Source organism: Lynx rufus, unplaced genomic scaffold (genome assembly GCF_022079265.1).
Source record: "Lynx rufus isolate CCGP_SWC_20201006 ecotype Redwood Valley unplaced genomic scaffold, mLynRuf1.p SCAF_4, whole genome shotgun sequence".
NCBI lineage: Eukaryota > Metazoa > Chordata > Mammalia > Carnivora > Felidae > Lynx > Lynx rufus.
Window position 1 is genome coordinate 44,870,593 of NW_025814856.1, and position 19,276 is coordinate 44,889,868.

A 19,276-nucleotide genomic window follows, 5' to 3' on the forward strand; every position below is an offset into this window, starting at 1 on the left:
TGAACAAAAAATAAAGTGATTAAGCAGATAAGTAAATGATTTTTGGTGTTTTGTTTTCATTTTTTTAATTTTAAATCCAGTATAGTTAACAAACAAATTTATGTTAGTCTCAGGTGTACAACATAGTGATTCAGTAATTCTATACATTACTCAGTGTTCATCACGATAAGTGTAATCATCACCCATTTCTCCCATTTCCTCCACCCACCGCCCCTCTGGAAGAAACTCCATCAGTTTGTTCCCTATATTTAAGATTCTGTTTCTTGGTTTGTCTTTTTCTTTTTTTTTCCTTTGTTCATTTGTTTCTTAAAATCCACATATGAGTGAAACCATATGGTATTTGTCTTTCTTATACTGACTTATTTCACTGAGGATTATACTCTCTAGCTCCATCCATATTGTTGCAAATGGCAAGATTTCATTCCTTTTTATGACTGAATAATATTCCATTATATATAGCTACTACAACTTCTTAATCCATTGATCTATGAATGGACACTTGGGCTGCTTCCATAATTTGGCTATAGTAAATGCTGCTATAAACATTGGTGCATGTATCCCTTTGAATTAGTGCTTTTGTGTTTTTTGAGTAAATACCCAGTAGTGTGATTTCTGGATTGTAGGGTAGTTCTATTTTTAACTTTTTGAGGAACCTCCATATTGTTTTCTTGCTGGCCCAGTTTGCATTCCCACCAACAGTGCATGAGGGTTTCTTTTTCTCCACAACCTTGCCAACACTTGTTGTTTCTTCTGTTGTTGGCTTTAACCATTCTTACAGGTGTAAGGCAATATCTCATTGTAGTTTTGCATTTTCCTGGTGATGATGAGTGATGTAGAGCACCTTTTAATGTGTCTTTTGGCCCTCTGGATGTCTTCTTTGTAGAAATGTCTGTTCATATCTTCTGCCCATTTTTATTTATTTTTTGGGTGTTGAGTTGAAATAAGTAAATGTTTTGAAGGTAAGATCTAGAAAAAATTATAGATGTATATGTGTATTATGCATGTGTAGGTATGTGTGGGCACTCAGCTCTTTGGCTGAATGGTCCTAGAATCAATAAACACATGGTGTCCACATCTTAATTTATCAAAACCATCTTCCACTAAAAAGAACCAGTCCTCCCTACAGAAATTGCTGTTTTAAGCACTACAGCAAAGTGTAAGATGTGCGTGGAACATCTTACTGGGCCAGAAAGTAAGGAACTATTCAACAAATGAGCGTAATGTCACAGGGACATAAGAGCCAGCTTAAAAGGACTCCCACTGGCCAAGATGGGTACTATTTGATCATCAAAATAAGTAACAATAGTCATGTATTACCACCCAAATAGGAAGCCAAGAGTAAACAGATGAATGAATGAATGAATGAATGAATGAATATGAGAGAGAGAGAGAGAGAAGTTCTTCCTTAAAGGAAAAAGTCATCCACTACATGTACAAAGAATGATGGAAACAGACTTGCCATTCAGCAACCATCACAAAGGTGGTTGCTTCAAGCAAGAATATTTAACAGATCGTAAGTCTGTGGGTAAAGGTTTGATGAATATCAGAAAATTGGTACAGTTTCAGAATACCCCCCCCAACAAAATTCTAATCAGTTACACGGAGGGAAATTGTTCAATACGAGGTAGAGAAACCAGAAACACCAACATGACCAGATGATCAGGGTTCAGATGATCAGTGTAAAGATGAGTTCACAACACATCACCTGACCCAATGCACTTAAAAGATACACCACAGCATTTTAGCGTTGGTCCTGCTGAGAATATACGATCTGAATCAGGTCATGAGAAACATCAGATAAATCCAGGTTGAGAATAATCCTACAGAATGTAAGGCCTATGCTCTTTAAGACTGTCAAAGATTTGAAAGGTAGGGAAAGGCTAAAGAAACGTTCTAACTTGATGGAATCTTAAGAAGCATGACAATTAAATTCAGCACACATTCCTGGATAAGGTCCTGGACTGAGAAAGGTAGCAAATTTTGAACAAGATCTCGATTACAAAATGGTGATGTACCAATTTTGAGTTCCTTATTTGGAGAGTTGTGTGCTGTTAGGAAAGTGTTCTTGTTTGTGAAAATACGTGCTGGAATGTTTAAGGGTAATGAGATCTCTTGTATGTAGTTGCTTTCAAAGGGTTAAGCAAAAGGCTAATGATAGTGAGTAAACATTATATATTATAGATAATATCAGGTTTATTTATTATATATCATTACATGCAAGAAAGAAAGGAAAAGAAGTAAACAAATGCAGTAACATATTAACAATGGAGGGGTCTGTGTGAAGGTAAAAGAATCCTTTGTATTTCTGGATACTTTTGTGTAAATTTGAAATTATTCAGAGATAAATTGTTTTTAAAATAAATTGCTTTTTACAAGCAAGAAAAAAATAAACCCTAAATGTCGCCTTAGAGGCAAAAGTCAGTAATGAACACAGAGGAAGAGCCAGAGTATATAGAGTGAATGAACCCTTAGGTGGCTCCTTTCTTATGTTCTATGTACATAATAAGAAAATCAGCACAATACCTTCCCAATCTACAGCACTTCAAGGTTCAGGGCCTTATGTTTATCATTAACCAATACCACCATTCACAGTTTGTCAACAATTTATCTTAACCAGCCCTCATGAGTAGGTACAGAGCTAGGCTGCAGGGATTATAAAAGTATAGGATGTGGTCCCTGACCCCAAGGAACCTGATTGTAGGGGAGAAACTGAATATATGTAAATGATAGTCTTCAACAATGCTCAGGTTTAATGTTGAAGAAATAAAATAGTTGATGCTGACAAGCTTCACTAAAGGAAAGGATCACTAGTGAGTAGGGTGGTCAGGGAAGCATCCGTCTTCCGAGCTCTAATAGGCTTTATCCAGCCTCGCTGGCCTTCCGTGTAACCTGACATATCTCCTCTAATGGTGCCTACCTCTACTAAAATACTTTCAGAAATGGTGATTCATGTTTTCCTGAGGCAGCCCATTTCCCTGTTGAAAAGGTCAAATTATTGGAAAGTTCTCTCTTACACAGAGCCAGAATATACTTCTTTGTACCTTGTACTTTAGGGCAACACAAAATAAGTTTAGTTCATCTTCTGCCTATAAAGCCTTCACATATTTGAAGACTACTCTCCTATCTCCTCTAATTTCTCTTTCTGTTTCAAACATTTTGTTATTTTAGCTGTTATAGATTTATTAGGTGCTTCACTACCCTACGTGCACTAATCTGCCAAGGAAGCCAAAGGCTGTTCCTAGCAAGCTGTGGTCTCATTAATGCAAAATACAACGGAACTTTTACCTTTCTAAGATGGAATACCACACGCTATTTGTGCAACTTAAGATCACATTCGCTCTTTTTTTTTTTTTTTTGGCAGCTTCACAGACCCTGTTGACACTGAAATGTTCTAGTCTTTTTTACATGAGCTGCCAATCCAGTCTTCCTCCAGCCTGTACTTTTGTAGCTGACTTTTTTAAGGGTAACCTTTTGCCTTTATCCCTATTACATTTCATCCTAAATGAAAAGAATTGGTCCAGCTTGAAATCACTGTGAATTTGGACTTTCATCTCATGTTTAGGGTATTCCTTTTAGATGTGTGTTTTGTGCAGAATTGATAAATATAGTTCATCAGACACAGGTTTTATTTTTATTCCAAAGATGAGACCAACTAAGAGTGCGCTTCATCCCTAGGATGCTACCTCCAGATTTATCGTGAAAATTAACCAACCATCTTTGTTGTAGCATTTAACTATTAAAAATAGCTCTCTGGCCATTCACCCTGTGTCATTTGAGGGGAGCTGTCAGCTTTGACTACCTCATGGTTTTGAAGAATCCCATGTTTAAAATTCCATCTATAAAAATGAATTTAAAAAAGAAGACACAACCTAACTAAAAGGCATCATCAAAACCATTATAGTGAAGAAATTCACTAACAAAAGGAAGAATGAAGAGGAATAAAACACACATTAAGTACTTTCCTGGTAGTCACCAAGTGAATATCTTGACACTGTGAATGAAAGTATTTATCAACTGAAATGAAGGAAGGGTTGGTATTGTATAGGGGAAGCAAAATCAAAATAGAATTCTTACCCTGTGGACTCACAGGTACTTGTTTTTACAAATAATAAAAGCCCTGGATCAGAAAGCTTTTCCATCAACAATGAAAGTCTGAATATAATATGACTTGGATAATAATTTATGCATCTGTTGACCTAAACATTAACAGAATTGAACATAATTGTCTCTCTCGTGGTTGTCATGCTCTTTAGAACAAAGCACTTAGTTTACATTCTGTCCTCTATTATAGAAAACAATGTAGAACATATATTTTATTTTATTTTATTTTATTTTATTTTATTTTATTATTTTATTTTGTTTTGTTTTGTTTTATTTTAGGGGGGTTAAACACTTGGTAAATATACACATTTCAAACATCATTCTTCTGGAGTTCTGAATTTATCATTCTCTGCAGGTTGAACCAAGAGCAAGCAGCAAAGTTTAGGTGTGTTGTTGGTCATGTTTATTGTTGGTATTTAATTATATCCAAATCCAGACATCAATTCACATCTTAAGCCCTAATTGCCTTTGAGAGTTCTATGCACAGAACAATAGCTGGAGTGACTCTTCAGAACAGAAGTCGTAAATATAGGTTCTTCCTCATCTTGATGAATTAAAACCCAAGGAGGGGAGACAGTTTTGTTTTGAAGAAGCCATCTGTTTATTTGTGTACAGCGTTTGTATTCAGATTTAAGGAAATTAATCAAGTGAAAAGCATCAGAATTCACAACATAGAAAGCAAGAGTACTGAACAAGCATACAATTTCAGAAAACCAACTAGATAATGAGGTTTCAACCTCTTTAGTTTAATTTTCTCTAGTCCCAAGGAGACCTCTCTAGTGTGTATATACTGCATGGCTTGCTTTGCATTGATTCTTGCTGCTTGAGGGCTCAGAACATGAATCGGTGACACGTGTTAAGTTAATGAATTAGCAGCTGTCAGCCCAGACTGTACCAGCATAATCCTTGATTTAGGGAACTTTTCTAGTCCTTGGTTAACAGGCCACTGAGTTCACTGATAATAAAATCTGTCCCCAATCCATACATGTGCATAAAGGGATGAACATTTCTTCAGGAAACAAATGTCAATTAAAAGTGTGAGCCAGAATTGCATATGACTCTAGGCTTTGGAACATGTGCCAACTCCTTGTTGCTCACCCAGAAGCTGTCAGAAGTAGGGAGCGAAGACATTTTTGTGGTCTTGAGCCTGGACATTTGACTCTGCTCTCAGAAGTCTGGTGTGTAAGCTTAGGGCTGGAGCCAGCATTTTAGGCATAAAGTCATTGCTGTTTTTTATACTTTGTTAAGGTAGTAACTTCATTACTCTTGCAATAAAGCCCTCTGAAACTGTCTTCACCCCACATCCTTCTCAGAATTTCTTCTGCATTTAATTCAATTCACTATTGAATTAAGCAAGAGTACAAATTGCTGTATTATGCCCTTAGACTTGTTCTCTGGATGATTCGTGAATGGATATCATGTTTTCAGCTAAATGAAAGGAGGCAGCTTAGCACAGTAGATAGTTCCTTAACTGCTATTAGGCATCAGTTTCCCTCATCCGTTAAGTAGAGATGATAATAGTACCTATTTCTTAAGAATAAATGAAATAATCCATGTAAAGTGTTAATACAGTGTCTGGAATGTAAGTGGCTCACTTCATTATTATGAATGCTTTTATTCCCTCATTCTTTTTTATATCTCTTTTGGTACCAAGACATGGTTATACCTACAATACACACTACACAATTGGTGGATGATAAATTAACAAATGAATGAAGGTTCATTAAGATAAGAACCTAAATTGTGAAATCAGTAGACAGCTAGTTAAAGGAAAATTAGGCAAAAGCTTGCCGAATAAAAACCATACACACCTATGATCTTAACCAGGAATCACTCATTCCAGTTTCCATTTTATAGATGAGGAAAATTTAAATTTAAAAGTGAGAATTATTCTAAGATGTTTTGCTCTCAGTTCGTTCCCTCATTTAAAAATCTCAATCTGTATCTATAGCTGCAGGTCAGTTAATCAATAGAGCAAATTTTGATTATGTAACTTGTAAAGCCTCAGATTTTAAAATAAAGGATTTTACCTCCCATTACCTCTTACCTGACAATGCCTGTTTGTACCTGCTCATTTCGTGGACATCACTCATACAGCAATGAACAAAAACACACCAATCTATTTATGATCTTGTCCTATTTTTGGAAAACAGCAGAAGGATATCTCAACCTGAGATAATAATCTGTTTACGGACACAGACTTTCCTTTTCTAATGACTTGAGATGTTTGCTTTCCATGGTTGGATAAGAAGAGGGCAGAAAAACTCTTTTAAATACTCTCTTTAAAGAAATTTAGTATGTGTTGTTAGAAAGTAAGGTCCATCAAACGTGTTCTATGAGATATCATTTCAAAATTTCCAGCTGAGATTTTAGTTGGGGAGGTACACTTAATTAATATTTATATACCCCACAGCCTGAAATACAATCCTGTGAGTATTGAAGGGTATTAATATTTTTTCATTGTTTTGTTTGATTTTGATTCGTCTTCTTTTTTAAAAAAATTTTTTTTCATGTGTATTTATTTTTGAGAGAGAGAGAGAGAGAGAGAGAGAGAGAGTGCGAGTGGGGAAGGGGCAGAAAGAGAGAAGGAGACACAGAGTCTGAAGCAGGCTCCAGGCTCTGAGCTGTCAGCACAGAGCCCAACGCGGGGCTCAAACCCACAGACCATGAGATCATGACCAGAGCAGAAGTTGAATGCTTAACCAACAGCCATCAAGGCGCTTCTGATTTGTCTTCTTTATTATGGTTTGTTTGGTTGATTTTGTCTGATTTGGTTTAGAGCGGAGAAATTTCTGGAATATGGCTGAATTCACAATTTCATTCTTTAGGTACTTATGTGACCTTTATGTTTAATTCAAGTTGCTTTCCACCATTGTACTCTCTGACAACATTTATGAAATAATGTTGCAGTGGAAAAATAAAAGATCATTGGCATGTGAATGTAGTATTGGGGTTTATAAACTGTCTCAGCTACACAAGCCCATTTCATTTTCAATTAAAATCATAATGTAAAGGGTAAATTTAGAAGTGAATTTGTTCTTATTTTAAAGATGTAATCTACATATACAAATATATATAATTTTGTCAATGAGTTCATTACAGGATTTTTATATTACATTTATAATAAAAGTTGCTAAACTGTCTTAGTTTCAAATAGGCTGAGACTATAAACTTAATAGTACGTGATGCAGATTATAAAAATATGTGGATACAGAAATCTATATCATAGTAAGCAGAGGAAAAAAGATAAATCATATGTGTATCGTGTTTATAATAATGCAAAACAAAACAACTAAAAAACTATAAATCAAGAAGACAGAGGAAAATTATATCGAAATGAAAATAGAGGTTTTATCTGGACAGTAAAATAGTAAGTAGGATTTGTTTGGTTTGGTTTTGTTGGTCCCTTCTTTTAACTCTCTTGAATTTCCTAAATTTCCCATACTAAGCATTTATCACTTTTATAATAGGGAGAAAAAAAGCCAAACAAACTTGAAATTAACATGGCTTTTCCCTGTTTGTACTCAACTGAATTACTGCTTTCTAGTGACACTGGGGAGATATGAAAACCTTTTTAAAGAGGCAATTTCTGAGCAGGACTGCCAGAAGTGGGCCCTTCCGTGAGTGTCTTCTGAGATCTAACCTCAGTGCTCCCCAGCTGAGTTTTGTTGCTCTGTGAAGGTTCTCATAATGAGTGTTTTCATCTTTTCATATTAAAAATGACCTCCTGGCCTGAGTCTCAGCTTCCCAGATGACTGAGGTTTGCTGGTCACAGCCTAAGAAAAAATAAAGCAAGACTACTTAGTGTTTTATCCTGCTCTTGGATCCTGCATTTTATTTCCACACAAGCTCTCAGGCTTTGTTGTTTGTTTGCCTTTGTTTTCACCCTCCAGATCCAACAAGGGTGATGGTCCCCCCTTCCAGTATGGATGTCACTGTTGGAGAAAGTATTGTTCTGCCATGCCAGGTAACACATGATCACTCGCTGGACATCGTCTTTACTTGGTCATTTAATGGACACCTGATAGACTTTGACAAAGATGGGGACCACTTTGAGAGAGTCGGAGGGGTAAGTATTAATATCAGACTATCTACGGGAAATTCAGTATGCAACTGAACTTCTCAAAAGTGACTCAACTTGTTTAGACTAACACGAAAAGAAATGTATGGTTATTCTGTGATCATTTTGTTCAAGCACCTTATTTTAAGAAATTCTTGGTTAATTCCTGCTCCGTTTTGCCTGATCAACATGGCTCCACTTACTTAGTGGAGCCTATATGGCAGTCCTCGTAACCCTCACAGCAATGCTATAGGCTAGTTATTCCATGCTATGTATGAACGAGCAAACTGAAGCTCAGGGGAATTGTATGGCTTGCCTTGGCCTCAAAGCCCTAAATTGCAGAACTCAGCTTTAAGCTTCAAAACCCAGGCTCTGTGCCCCATACAGTACCATATATCATGGCACCTGGTTAAGAAAAATATCTTAAGAATACTTTACTCATGTGTTTTTAGGCAGCTGATTAAACTCCCCTTGGAGCCACATCATTGCGACATTAGGGCTCTCTTTCTTGACTGAAAGTCTGATCAGAGTATTTATTATCCAGGTAATTTTGAATTCAAATGTTTGAATTTTCAAAAGCCTTACTTTCCATAAAAATACATACTACCATTGAACACATGCCAAGATGAGGTTAAATCTGGAAACAATTTGTATTTATCACACTTGTTCTCAAAAAATTTTGGGGGGGCCTACCGCAGTCCTCCATGCTCACTAGTAATGAAGATTCACTCTGACTGCCATTCTTATGGAGGGTCCAACCATAAAGCAGTGGAAAATAAGAATGAGGCTATGATCCGAAAATTCTTCCCCAGCCCCTGCCATAGTAATCCAATGTGCCCACTTCATTTTGCCTCACCTCCCCCTTATGTTGAGAATAAATGGGCTAGTTTATAAAATTATCCAGATGATAGGTTGAGGATCTGCTTTCCACTCAACCATATATATTACTACTCATGTTAATTACTTGACGTACATTCTTGCTGCCTTTTCAAATGATGTCTCTCACAGAACACCAAGAGTTATTTGAGCATTTTGTCAATTTTCCCAGATATCATATACAACTGGTACTATTTTGGATACGTAGGAGAGAAGTTAGTTTATTTTATCTGTGGATGCCTTGGGTCATTAGGGATTCCCTCTTGGAACCCTGGTTGAGGGTATGTATGAAACTGCCAATATTAAGCACTATGGACTTCTTTGATATGATGCAGCTTGGAAACCAAGTGGGAGAAATATTAATTTCACAAGGGCATTGAAGATATTAAATACCTTCGGGTCTAGAAAAGTTCATAGCCCAATGCCTACCACAAAAGAAGTATTTGATACATTTAAATAGTTGTACTAATTGAAGGAAGAGTAACATTGATGTTAATAACAGGAAACTATAAATTGAGAAAACTTTTCATAGATTAAGCAGAATATTCATTTTCATACGAAGACCAATGTCTTGGGCAGGAGAGATGCTAAAAATATTATCTCCCAGAACAGCACAGGCACCAACCAATTAGAACAGCTGCCTGACTCCTTGAAATAAATGCCCTGCCAGTCAGACACATGAGGACTTTATGCTGGACTGGCTGTTGATCAGCCAGGGCTGAGGCACAGGTGGAGACACCCCTAATGGAGTCAAGCTCTAATGACCACCTTCCGTAGAGAGCTCTCTGTGGAATCACTCTCGTTAGCCTTTCTTGTGGGAAATGCTTGTCTGTTCTGTGAAACTCTGCTAACACCAATCAGTTATTGCTAATAAGTGCAAGATTCAGGACAGCACTACAAATTGTGAGAAATAAGTATATTAGCTACCAGGATCGTTCATGTCTGTAGAGGTAGGACTTGTCAATAGAAAAGGTAAGGAAGCAATTCTGAAGTCAAGCCATTCTGCAGTTTCTGCTTCCTGGGTCAGCATAGTGGAAGTTATGCTTGGGAGAGCCAGCCTATAGCAGTTTTTGGAAAAGCTGTTATTCCATTGTCCTTTGACAGCCTCCAAGTGCTCTGTCAGAAACAGAACAGACCACAGCAGGAGAAAATAACCTGGTGCTGTTTTGTTCATTGTGGTGGGAACATGAATGTAGATCTCAGTGAACTGTTTGATCTGGGTGACTTCAAAGGAAAAGAGAAAGTTATTGTGGTCTCCTTGTGTGAGACTCGTTCCTCAATCCTGACTTTATTTTTTGTCTTTGTTTCAGTTTTACTTTAAAAACACAACTCTGGTCAAAATCTGTAAACAAAGACAGCACATTCTGTTAATACTTTGCTGTACTCTGAAATTTCCAGGCTGTAGCTAGTCTCCTCGGCCCTTAAGCCCTTGGTGAATAAAATGGATTATTGGCACAGTGTAAACATTTCCTTAAAACAAATACAGCTTTCTGTCTTCCCTGCACGTGCCCCCTCGTGAGGCATATTTTCTGTTGAAACCTATACTCAAGAGTCCTAACACACGAATGTCTTGGGTAAAGAAGTACCAATAATGGTGGCGATGATGGCTTCTGTTTGCAAAGTGCCTGCTGATTTATCAAGCACTTTCATGTATATAGGCTCTTTAATCCTCACAGAAAACCTGTGAGATAGGGTAACAATTATTATCCTGTTTTACTGAGCAGTTATAAAACTTGATTAGTAAATACAATCTGAATGAGAACCCAAGTGTTAAAAATGAAACAGATTTCAGGTAAAAAAAAAAAAATCACAGTTCTTCTTGAATTAGATTTAATACCTTTGACATGATCGCTCATGGTCATCAGTAATACCAATTTGCACTCTGTGCTTCACAGTTTTTAGGATTTCACGTACATGTACGGTCTCGTTTGATTCTCACAACCTCACCCAGCAGGCCTAGTCAGTGAGCTAATACCCAGAGACTTTCATGAAATCACAGCCCAAGATAGCTGAGGACCAACCATCAACTTTCCCTTCACTGAATGCTTGAGCCTCTCTTCTCAACCTATTTACAACTATTGGCAGTTCCAGGTCTTCCATTGTCCTGGGTAAATTTGGGATGTGTTGCTCTAAAACAAAGGGAATTAAGTACACCTTATTTAGAATGAGAATAAGGTCTTTCTGGATGGTAGAGTGGCCTGACCTTATGGGTTCACATCCCAGCTGTGCCATTTACTACCTAGGTGACCTTAGGCAAGTCAAAGAACCTCTTTGTGCTTGAGTTTCTTCATCTGTAAAGTAAGGATAACAACAGCACTGACCTCGTAGAACATGTGAGTATTCAGCTTTAATATATGGTTCCCATATTCTAATACTATTAAGCATTATCCAACATTATTGTCATTTGGAAGAACAGCAACAGGGCCAAAATAACCTATGTTATCTTGTTATCCATTGGGAGGTTAGAAGTAAGCATAGCTTCCTGAATCTGGCCTGTAGAGAGCGCTTATACGCAAGCCACCTGTTCTCCAAGCTTTTGAATAACCACCCTCCAAGGTGTAGCCATGTTCTTTGGTTAAAATGCCACCTTTGCGATAACCTGCAGAGACATCTTGTCATATTTATTAAAAGTACCATGCTGGTGGATGAGTAGAAATATTTCTGTGGCACACAGACATCCATACTGGGATGTAATCAGTCCTATTCATCTGCTAATCAAACTTGCATTTGGCATTTGAAAAACAAATTAGCAGCATTCCACACTAGGTGATGCTAGATTTCCTTAGAGAGTCTGGTCCTCATAATCTTTTAATTCAAATCTGGGAGCAATCAAAATGCTGGCTATGAGACAGAGTTGTGCAGTAAAATGCAGATGCCTCCAAATGTGGGCTTGCCTCCCCTTTCTAAATATAGAGTTCCAAAGTATTGGAATGCCAGTGAAGGCTTCAGGCTCAGCGCATATCTGAAGCAACCCACAGGACTAAATCGAGAGCCACCGTAAGTAGTTTAAGTGCTTCCAACATGGGTGCAAACTGCTCCAGAGACCCAGAGAAGCCACATACCTGAGGTCTTGTCTAAGGTGTGTCCTGAAAATGTTGGCGTTTTTATCTCTCAAGCAGGCTCACATATTCTTAATAGGCTATGGCTTGCATCACTAATGTTTTCATCAGCCAGTGTAAAATAAATCCATTAGTCACAGTGTCCTTCATGTGATAATGATATTTAGAGCTCATTAAAAAGTAATTGTAGCCACTTTCCCCTACTTTATCAGCAGGATTCAGCTGGTGATTTGATGATCCGAAACATCCAGCTGAAGCATGCTGGGAAATACGTCTGCATGGTCCAAACAAGTGTAGACAGGCTGTCTGCTGCTGCAGACCTGATTGTCAGAGGTATGTGGAATTCTGGTTTCTGTTCTTGAAACGCTTTTATGATATCTACCGCTGCACAGATTTCTAAAAACCTCACCACTTGAGAATTATGGAAGAAAGTCAGGTAGAAGCTGAACATTGTAAACAGTGGTTAACAGCCTACAGAAGTTCTGTGCGGATCTCTTTTTCATGGGGGTATCACCAGAAAGTGCAGAGCAAATCCGGTTACTCCATACTGAAAATAACTCCTGTGAGTGCCCCGAGTGCCCCGATTTATGGCTGTTGGAGTTGATATGACCTTCTAGAATAATTTTGGATTAACAAAAGCAAATAGTTTAAAGAAGGATCAGACTGTGCCTTTTGATGTTTCATATGGGCTAAGCCAAATTAGTGATTTAGGGCACTGATATAACAGTGGCTTCAGAAAAATCACCACATTTTCTCAGTTCCCTTTTTTCCCTAAAGTTAATAGTTCTATACAGTTCTTAAAATATGCCTTTAGAGGAACTGCCCAGGATGTAGTAAATAAGCTGGAGGCTGATGACAAATGACAAAATGACATTTGTGAGATTTTCTTGAGCACTATCAGCATGGCCTAAGTTCAACCTAATGGCTACACAGGCCCTGCCTGAGCCCCAAGAAACCAGTTTATAAAGGAACAGAAGTAAATGGAGTTTTAAGAAATATTTTTTTAAGTTTATATATTTTGAGAGAGAGAGAGTGCGCACACGTGTGCGCACAGAGGAGAGGCAGAGACAGAGGGATAGAGAGAATCCAAGCAGGTTCTGCGCTGTCAGCACAGAGCCCGACATAGGGCTCCATCCCACAAACTGTGAGATCATGACCTGAGCTGAAATCAAGAGTCAGACGTTCAACCAACGAACCACCTAAGTGCCCCAGAAATATTTTTATATTGAAATTAAAATCTTTGGGAAGCAGGATACGTACCAGAATCAAACCGATGCATGCACAAGGCTTTTCTAAAGTATTAAAAGTGCCTTTTGATGTTTCATCTGGGCTAAGTCAAATTAGTGATTTAGGGCACTGATATAACAGTGGCTTCAGACAAAGTATTGAAAGTAAAGCCAAATCAGAACATCAAAATACTCTCTTGTCTAGCACCTCCTTCATCTGAACCCTAACTATTGGTGTTTAGGAATCTCTAGCCAGCAGAGTTTTGAGTGCAAGCATACAAAACTCCAGGGGAAATTAGTTGTGGAGGCAGGGTGAATCCGAGTGCAGGGTGAACAAGGTATTGTGGGAAGCAACTGAAGTGTTGCTGTGCCCTCTAGGCATAACCTGAGTGGGGGAGATGTGTGGGAGTTAGCTACTTAAACTCATTGTCAAGAGAGGTTAAAGAAAAATAGCTTTTCCATCCTGTCTGCTTTAGTTCCTCTTTAAATTGCCTACAAAAACCTTTCTGTAGGTAATGGTACAGATAAGAGTCAGATAAGAGAAAAAAAACTTGCAACCTGGGTTGAGTTGCCCATTGAATAACTTATAGAAACGTGTTTATTTCCACTTTAAAATACATGAGAGCTGGTTTGCTCTACCCCTGGGGACAAAAGAATTCTGTTGCTGAAAATTTATCCTCTATTTAATTAGGATAATGTTCAGATCAGCAGTTTAAACGCCAATAAATTAGACTAATAAATATTTAAATCAGTAATACTTGAAGTTCTTAAATGATATTGTATACTTCATTTCACAGAAAATAACATTAAATACCAAGAGGAATTTGCAAACTCAGTCTAAAAGAAAATCTAGTCTAATCAGTTAATAAGGCCAATAAATTAATATGCCATTTGAAACCATAATCTTTCCTTTTATTTCCTTTAGCTCTGCTCTTGCAGCTTTTCTGCATATTACAGAAAGGATGCAGAAATGCATTCCACTGCCCTGTAAGAGATTTGTGTATCTGAAACTGGTAAAGCCTTGAGTCTTGGCTCCAGCTTCCTTGATTCTCAGATACCTGCTTTATTTAGTCTGTCGCACTAAGACAGGTGGAAAGGTCATTCATCACTGGGAGAGCAGCAGAATCACTGTTCTCACACCAACATTCCCTCTTCTGTCGCCTGTGACAGAAACATCTGTGGGCCCCTGGCCATGTGAACATTTTGTTCAGAGGATAAACATTTGCTCATTTTGTCGTTTTGAAAGAGTGACCCAACTTCCCCAAGACAAAGTTGGTAAACATTCTGTGAGGTCATATCTCCACACTGGTCAGGAGCACACAGTGTCAACAAAGCTTGAAAGTGCCATCTCATCTCCAATGGCCAAGTTCATACACCCTTTCATTTCCTTTATTTGGTTGACAGCAATGGGCTCAGATAATTCCTGTCAATTTAATTTATTGAGGAGTTTGGAGGGGAACACTTTTGTGCTTGTGTACTTTGATTTTAAAGGCCCTGAAAAGAGCACCCATTGAAATGGGGGTGGGGCATAGATCTAGGATAAGAAAGCTAGAGGGAAACAAGAAGATGGTACTGTCTTCTGGACTTTATCTGGTTAAGACCAAAGTTTGCCTCCGCTCTATCCAGGTGGCATTAGACTGACATGTTCAAATGTCACCATGGAAAATTAATCAGTTTCAGCATACAGATTTCCAGACCTTTCATTCAGGAGTAGGAGGGAGAAGCTAAATTTAGTCTCACCTGTAGGTCTATAAAAATGATTTTTAAAAAAAGAAAGAGAAAGTTAGGACATCATAGGAAGGGTACAAGAGTGAATCTCAGAACAAAGTCTTACTTCAGGAAATTACATTGAACTTTTCAGCACTCTGCTAGACGTCTCTTTCTTCCCTGCTTGGTGACCTGGCCCAGTCATATTTAGCAGTACACTTGAAAGCTCTATGGGGCTGAACAAAGCCCTCCTAGGAATATCTCCTTAATCCCTGCTTAGGGACATGAGATTTGTCATCCTGTCTCCCTCACAATCACCTTCCTTCCTGAGGTGGTCACTTGTGCCTTGCCACAGATACATTTAACTGCCTACTAAGAGCTTTTCTGTTGGAATCTAGGACAGCTCCGGGTCTTTGCTTGGGCCGTGTTGATATTTTGTGTTTGCCTACTGCTTTCCATCCCTCTACTTATTTATGATTTCCAAGCCTTCGTTCAAAACTGATTTCCTCTTGCCTCCATGGTTTAAGTACATGGGCAGAAACAATGAACATAAGGAAGATAAGTGGAAAAATAGAGGTATGACTTACGGAAACTGCAAATGAGAGAGAGTCTTTAGATTCCAGCCCCGTCCTGAAGTTCCAATGAAAAAGCCGCAGTCTGGTGACTCTTTTGAGCACTGGTCATTTTCACAGCAGCTCCCTTGCATACAAGCGTGTGTTTGCATATGATGTGGGACAGGAGCGGGGTTAGTAATTACAGTGCAGCAGGAATGGGAATGTAGGAGCAGTGCTGCGACCACCAACATTCTAAAGCCCTCTCTGCTCACATCCTCAGCCTCAGTGGTAGAAATGACCATTTCCAAAAGACTCTTATCTTCATTTATCACTACTCTATCCACAGATAACACTGCCTGACCCATACCAGAAACCTGTAAACATATGATAGATGAATTAAGGAATTTGGACTTCTGTGGTATCCCAGTATTCTCTCCTAGCATTTGGAACAGATACTCTATTTTAATTCTTTGTTTACCTATTTTTTTTATTATACAGTGAGCCCCTAGAAAGAAGGGGCCATGTCAGTGCGCCTGGGTGACTCAGTGGGTTAAACATCTGACTCTTGGTTTCAGCTCCAGTCATGATCTCACATTTCATGGATTCAAGCCCCGCATTAGGCTTTGTGCTGACAGTGCAGAGCCTGCTTGGGATTCTCTGTCTCCCTCTCTCTGCCCCTTCCCCCCATGTCTCTCTCTCTCTCTCTCCCTCCCTCACAATAAATAAACTTAAAAAAAATGAAAGAAAGAAAGAAGGGGCCATGTCTCGTTCATCTCTGTAGTTTGAGAGCCAGAAGAATTCTGGATACCCAAAGAGGTATTCAAAAGGGAACTGACAAGTGATAAATCTGTGAGTGGGTGAACAAATGGTTGAATGGATCAGCTCTGCATTCAATTAAGCAATCATTTGCTTGGACATTTGAACGCACTGCTCCCTTCTGAGGGTCTTGCTCTTTCACAGGTCCCCCAGGACCCCCAGAAGCTGTGACCATAGATGAAATTACAGATACCACTGCTCAGCTCTCCTGGAGACCCGGGCCTGACAACCACAGCCCCATCACCATGTATGTCATTCAAGCCAGGACTCCGTTCTCCGTAGGCTGGCAAGCAGTCAATACAGGTACCATATTGGATGCCTGGTGCTGGTCTTTCATAGGGGCTTCTGAAACTCAGCATAATGGACAAAGCACTGTGGCAGAAACCAAGGGCCACCTAGGTTCTCATTCAGACACAACTACAAATGTTTCCTAGACCTCATCTAATGGTACTATCATTCATTTAATGTTTTTCTTTATATCAGCTCTTTGTTTTTTAACTTATCCTAAGCAACAATGTCTATCACATGATAGATCTGTATGTTGGTTTTTTTTTTCTTAACATACATAATAAAATACATTAGTTGTAAAAATAAAATGCATCAATCTGCTTATTACCTAAAATTATCTGTGTACTATTAATGATATACTTTGAGAAGCAGTGGATTATGCTAGTCTACATAGCCTTTGTAAAAGTTTACATAGTGTTCTCAAAAAAAACAATAACTAAAGACTGCCTGGAGCCCCTTGACTTGCTGCCCATTTTTATTTAGATAGCTAAATTTGGGCATAAAGAGGTATGAGATTTTGTTATATTAAAAAGTATGTCTGTGATGCCCTTAGATGTTGGGGGCTACACACGTACTACACTGCCTGGCTCAGCATGTGCCTACCCTACACCGGCAGGTGCAGGTAACCCGTTGAACCCCACTCATGACGGGGATCAGGGATTGCAATTATTCCCCATGAACAAGGAATTCCCAGTAAGCGCAGGTCATAAACTTGGGTTGATTAAGCCCCTGCCCTTTGTACACATCGCTTGTCACTACTACAGATTGGATGGTTCAGCGAGGCCCTCAGATCTGCCCCGCCAGGTAGGCCCATAGCCCTGGTGGAGCAGAGCCCTGAGAAGATTGTCAAACTTGAAAAATAAAGGAATGTGAGTTGACCATACCTTCCCTGCCCCCCCCCCCAAATTGACTCTTTTTGTTATTTTATCTAGGTTTCATTTGAGGAATAATGGACAAACAAGTAGTTTTTGCAAGCAAGATACACACTCTTCTAGTTCCTAAGAGTTGGCTGTGTGACCTTAATGTCTTGAGGTAGAAATACATGGAGTGATAGGCCTGGTTTTCTGCAATTCAGATGAATCCTATTGATTTTCACAACCTCTTTTTTTTTTTTTTTTTTTTTTTACTTCAGCTTATCCAACCTCAGAAATGGGTTTGTATGTTTCCAGCTCATTGATTTTCTTCTGAATCTCAAAAGTGCTTAGGAAGGAAAGATATGCAAAAATCTTAAAGTTAGGTGATCATTCTAGCCCTGACTCTGCTAATCAGCGCATCTCTATACGACTATGCATCTTCCTCTTCTGTTAAATGGGCATGATAAGATTTGGTTATGACCCAAAAGAGAAATGATTGTGAAACTTTTTTAAAAATAGGAAGTGCTACAGAAATATAATGAAAGAAAAGAGGAGGATGAAGCTGCTGCTGATGATGATAGTGATGGTAAAAAAAGAAACAAACAAAAAAAACACTAGAATTTGTTGAACCCTTGCTATGTGCTACATGATATGCTCTGCTAAGTGCTTTTCTTGGATTTTCTCAACAGCATTGTGAATAGATACTGTTTTTAGCCTCATCGTATGATAAGGAAACCAAAGCATGGAAAGGTTAAGCGACTTGCCCAAGGTCATTGGGCTACTAAGTGTCGATTCAGGTTTAGAATCCAGATGATCTGACTCCAGAGCCCCACTTTTTACCTTTGTAGGCTAGGACTGTGTAATTGTGGTATAAGGAGGCTGGTAGCCACCGAATCCTAGTGACCAGTGTGATGGCCTCAGCTTTGCCACAGGGAACCTCCCTTTGAATCTTCTGGGCCACATGGGAAATCTTTATTTATTTTTTTTGTTTTATTTTTTTAAGTAAATTCTGTACCCATCGTGGGGCTTGAACTCATGACCCCGGAGATCAAGAGTCGCATGCTCTAGTGATTGGGCCAGCCAGGTACCCCTCACGTGGGACATCTTTATGATAACCAGTTTAAAATTCAAAAAGTTGTTCAGTGAGCATGGAGGCAATGTCCAGAGCTTCATGGCTTATGGTGTCAAAACAGTGGGCCATGTCCTCTTGGGAAGGAGCCCTTCTCCAAATACTAGTAGGTGAATATTGTCAAATTCTCCCTCTCTGACTTCTTTTTTGTGTGCTTCGTGGCCATTCCTTTTGTGGTTACAGATTCTTTCATGAGATAGGTTAGTACAGTTCACTGTCAACAATATTACAGAATTGTAATATTGTAGATTCATTATTATGTTAAGTTATAGAGCTTGGAACACACGGACAAAGGAGCAAATCCAGCGCAATCTTGAATGAGTAACAATCTTTATAAGGCGCATTTTCCTCATCTGTATAAATAAACACAGCAATTTTACTTTACTCATAGAATGATTGTAGAAGTTGAACAGTGTGCCCAATTACTATACGGTAAATGCTGAAAAACGTGTCAGATAACAACAGTCATGATTACAGTCAAGCACTTTTGGGCCTTGAATACTGTAATGTCATCTGCTGGTGTCTCATTTGAACTTGTTAGTTTAGTATAGAGAGTTCTGGGATGACTTCCTTGTAACAGCTGCTGTACAACTAGTCTCAGACCAC

At 38.7% G+C, this 19,276-nt stretch overlaps 1 protein-coding gene across 1 annotated transcript in view; it reads left to right on the forward strand.

The window, feature by feature from the left end:
- The window catches only part of CNTN4 (contactin 4), a 309,731-nt gene that overhangs the window by 276,257 nt on the left and 14,198 nt on the right, over positions 1-19,276 (forward strand). Inside the window, exons 12-14 of the mRNA XM_047095199.1 lie at positions 7,995-8,170; positions 12,309-12,429; positions 16,544-16,702. Of these exons, the coding sequence (XP_046951155.1) occupies positions 7,995-8,170; positions 12,309-12,429; positions 16,544-16,702 (456 nt within the window). The remainder of the gene's footprint in view (positions 1-7,994; positions 8,171-12,308; positions 12,430-16,543; positions 16,703-19,276) is intronic.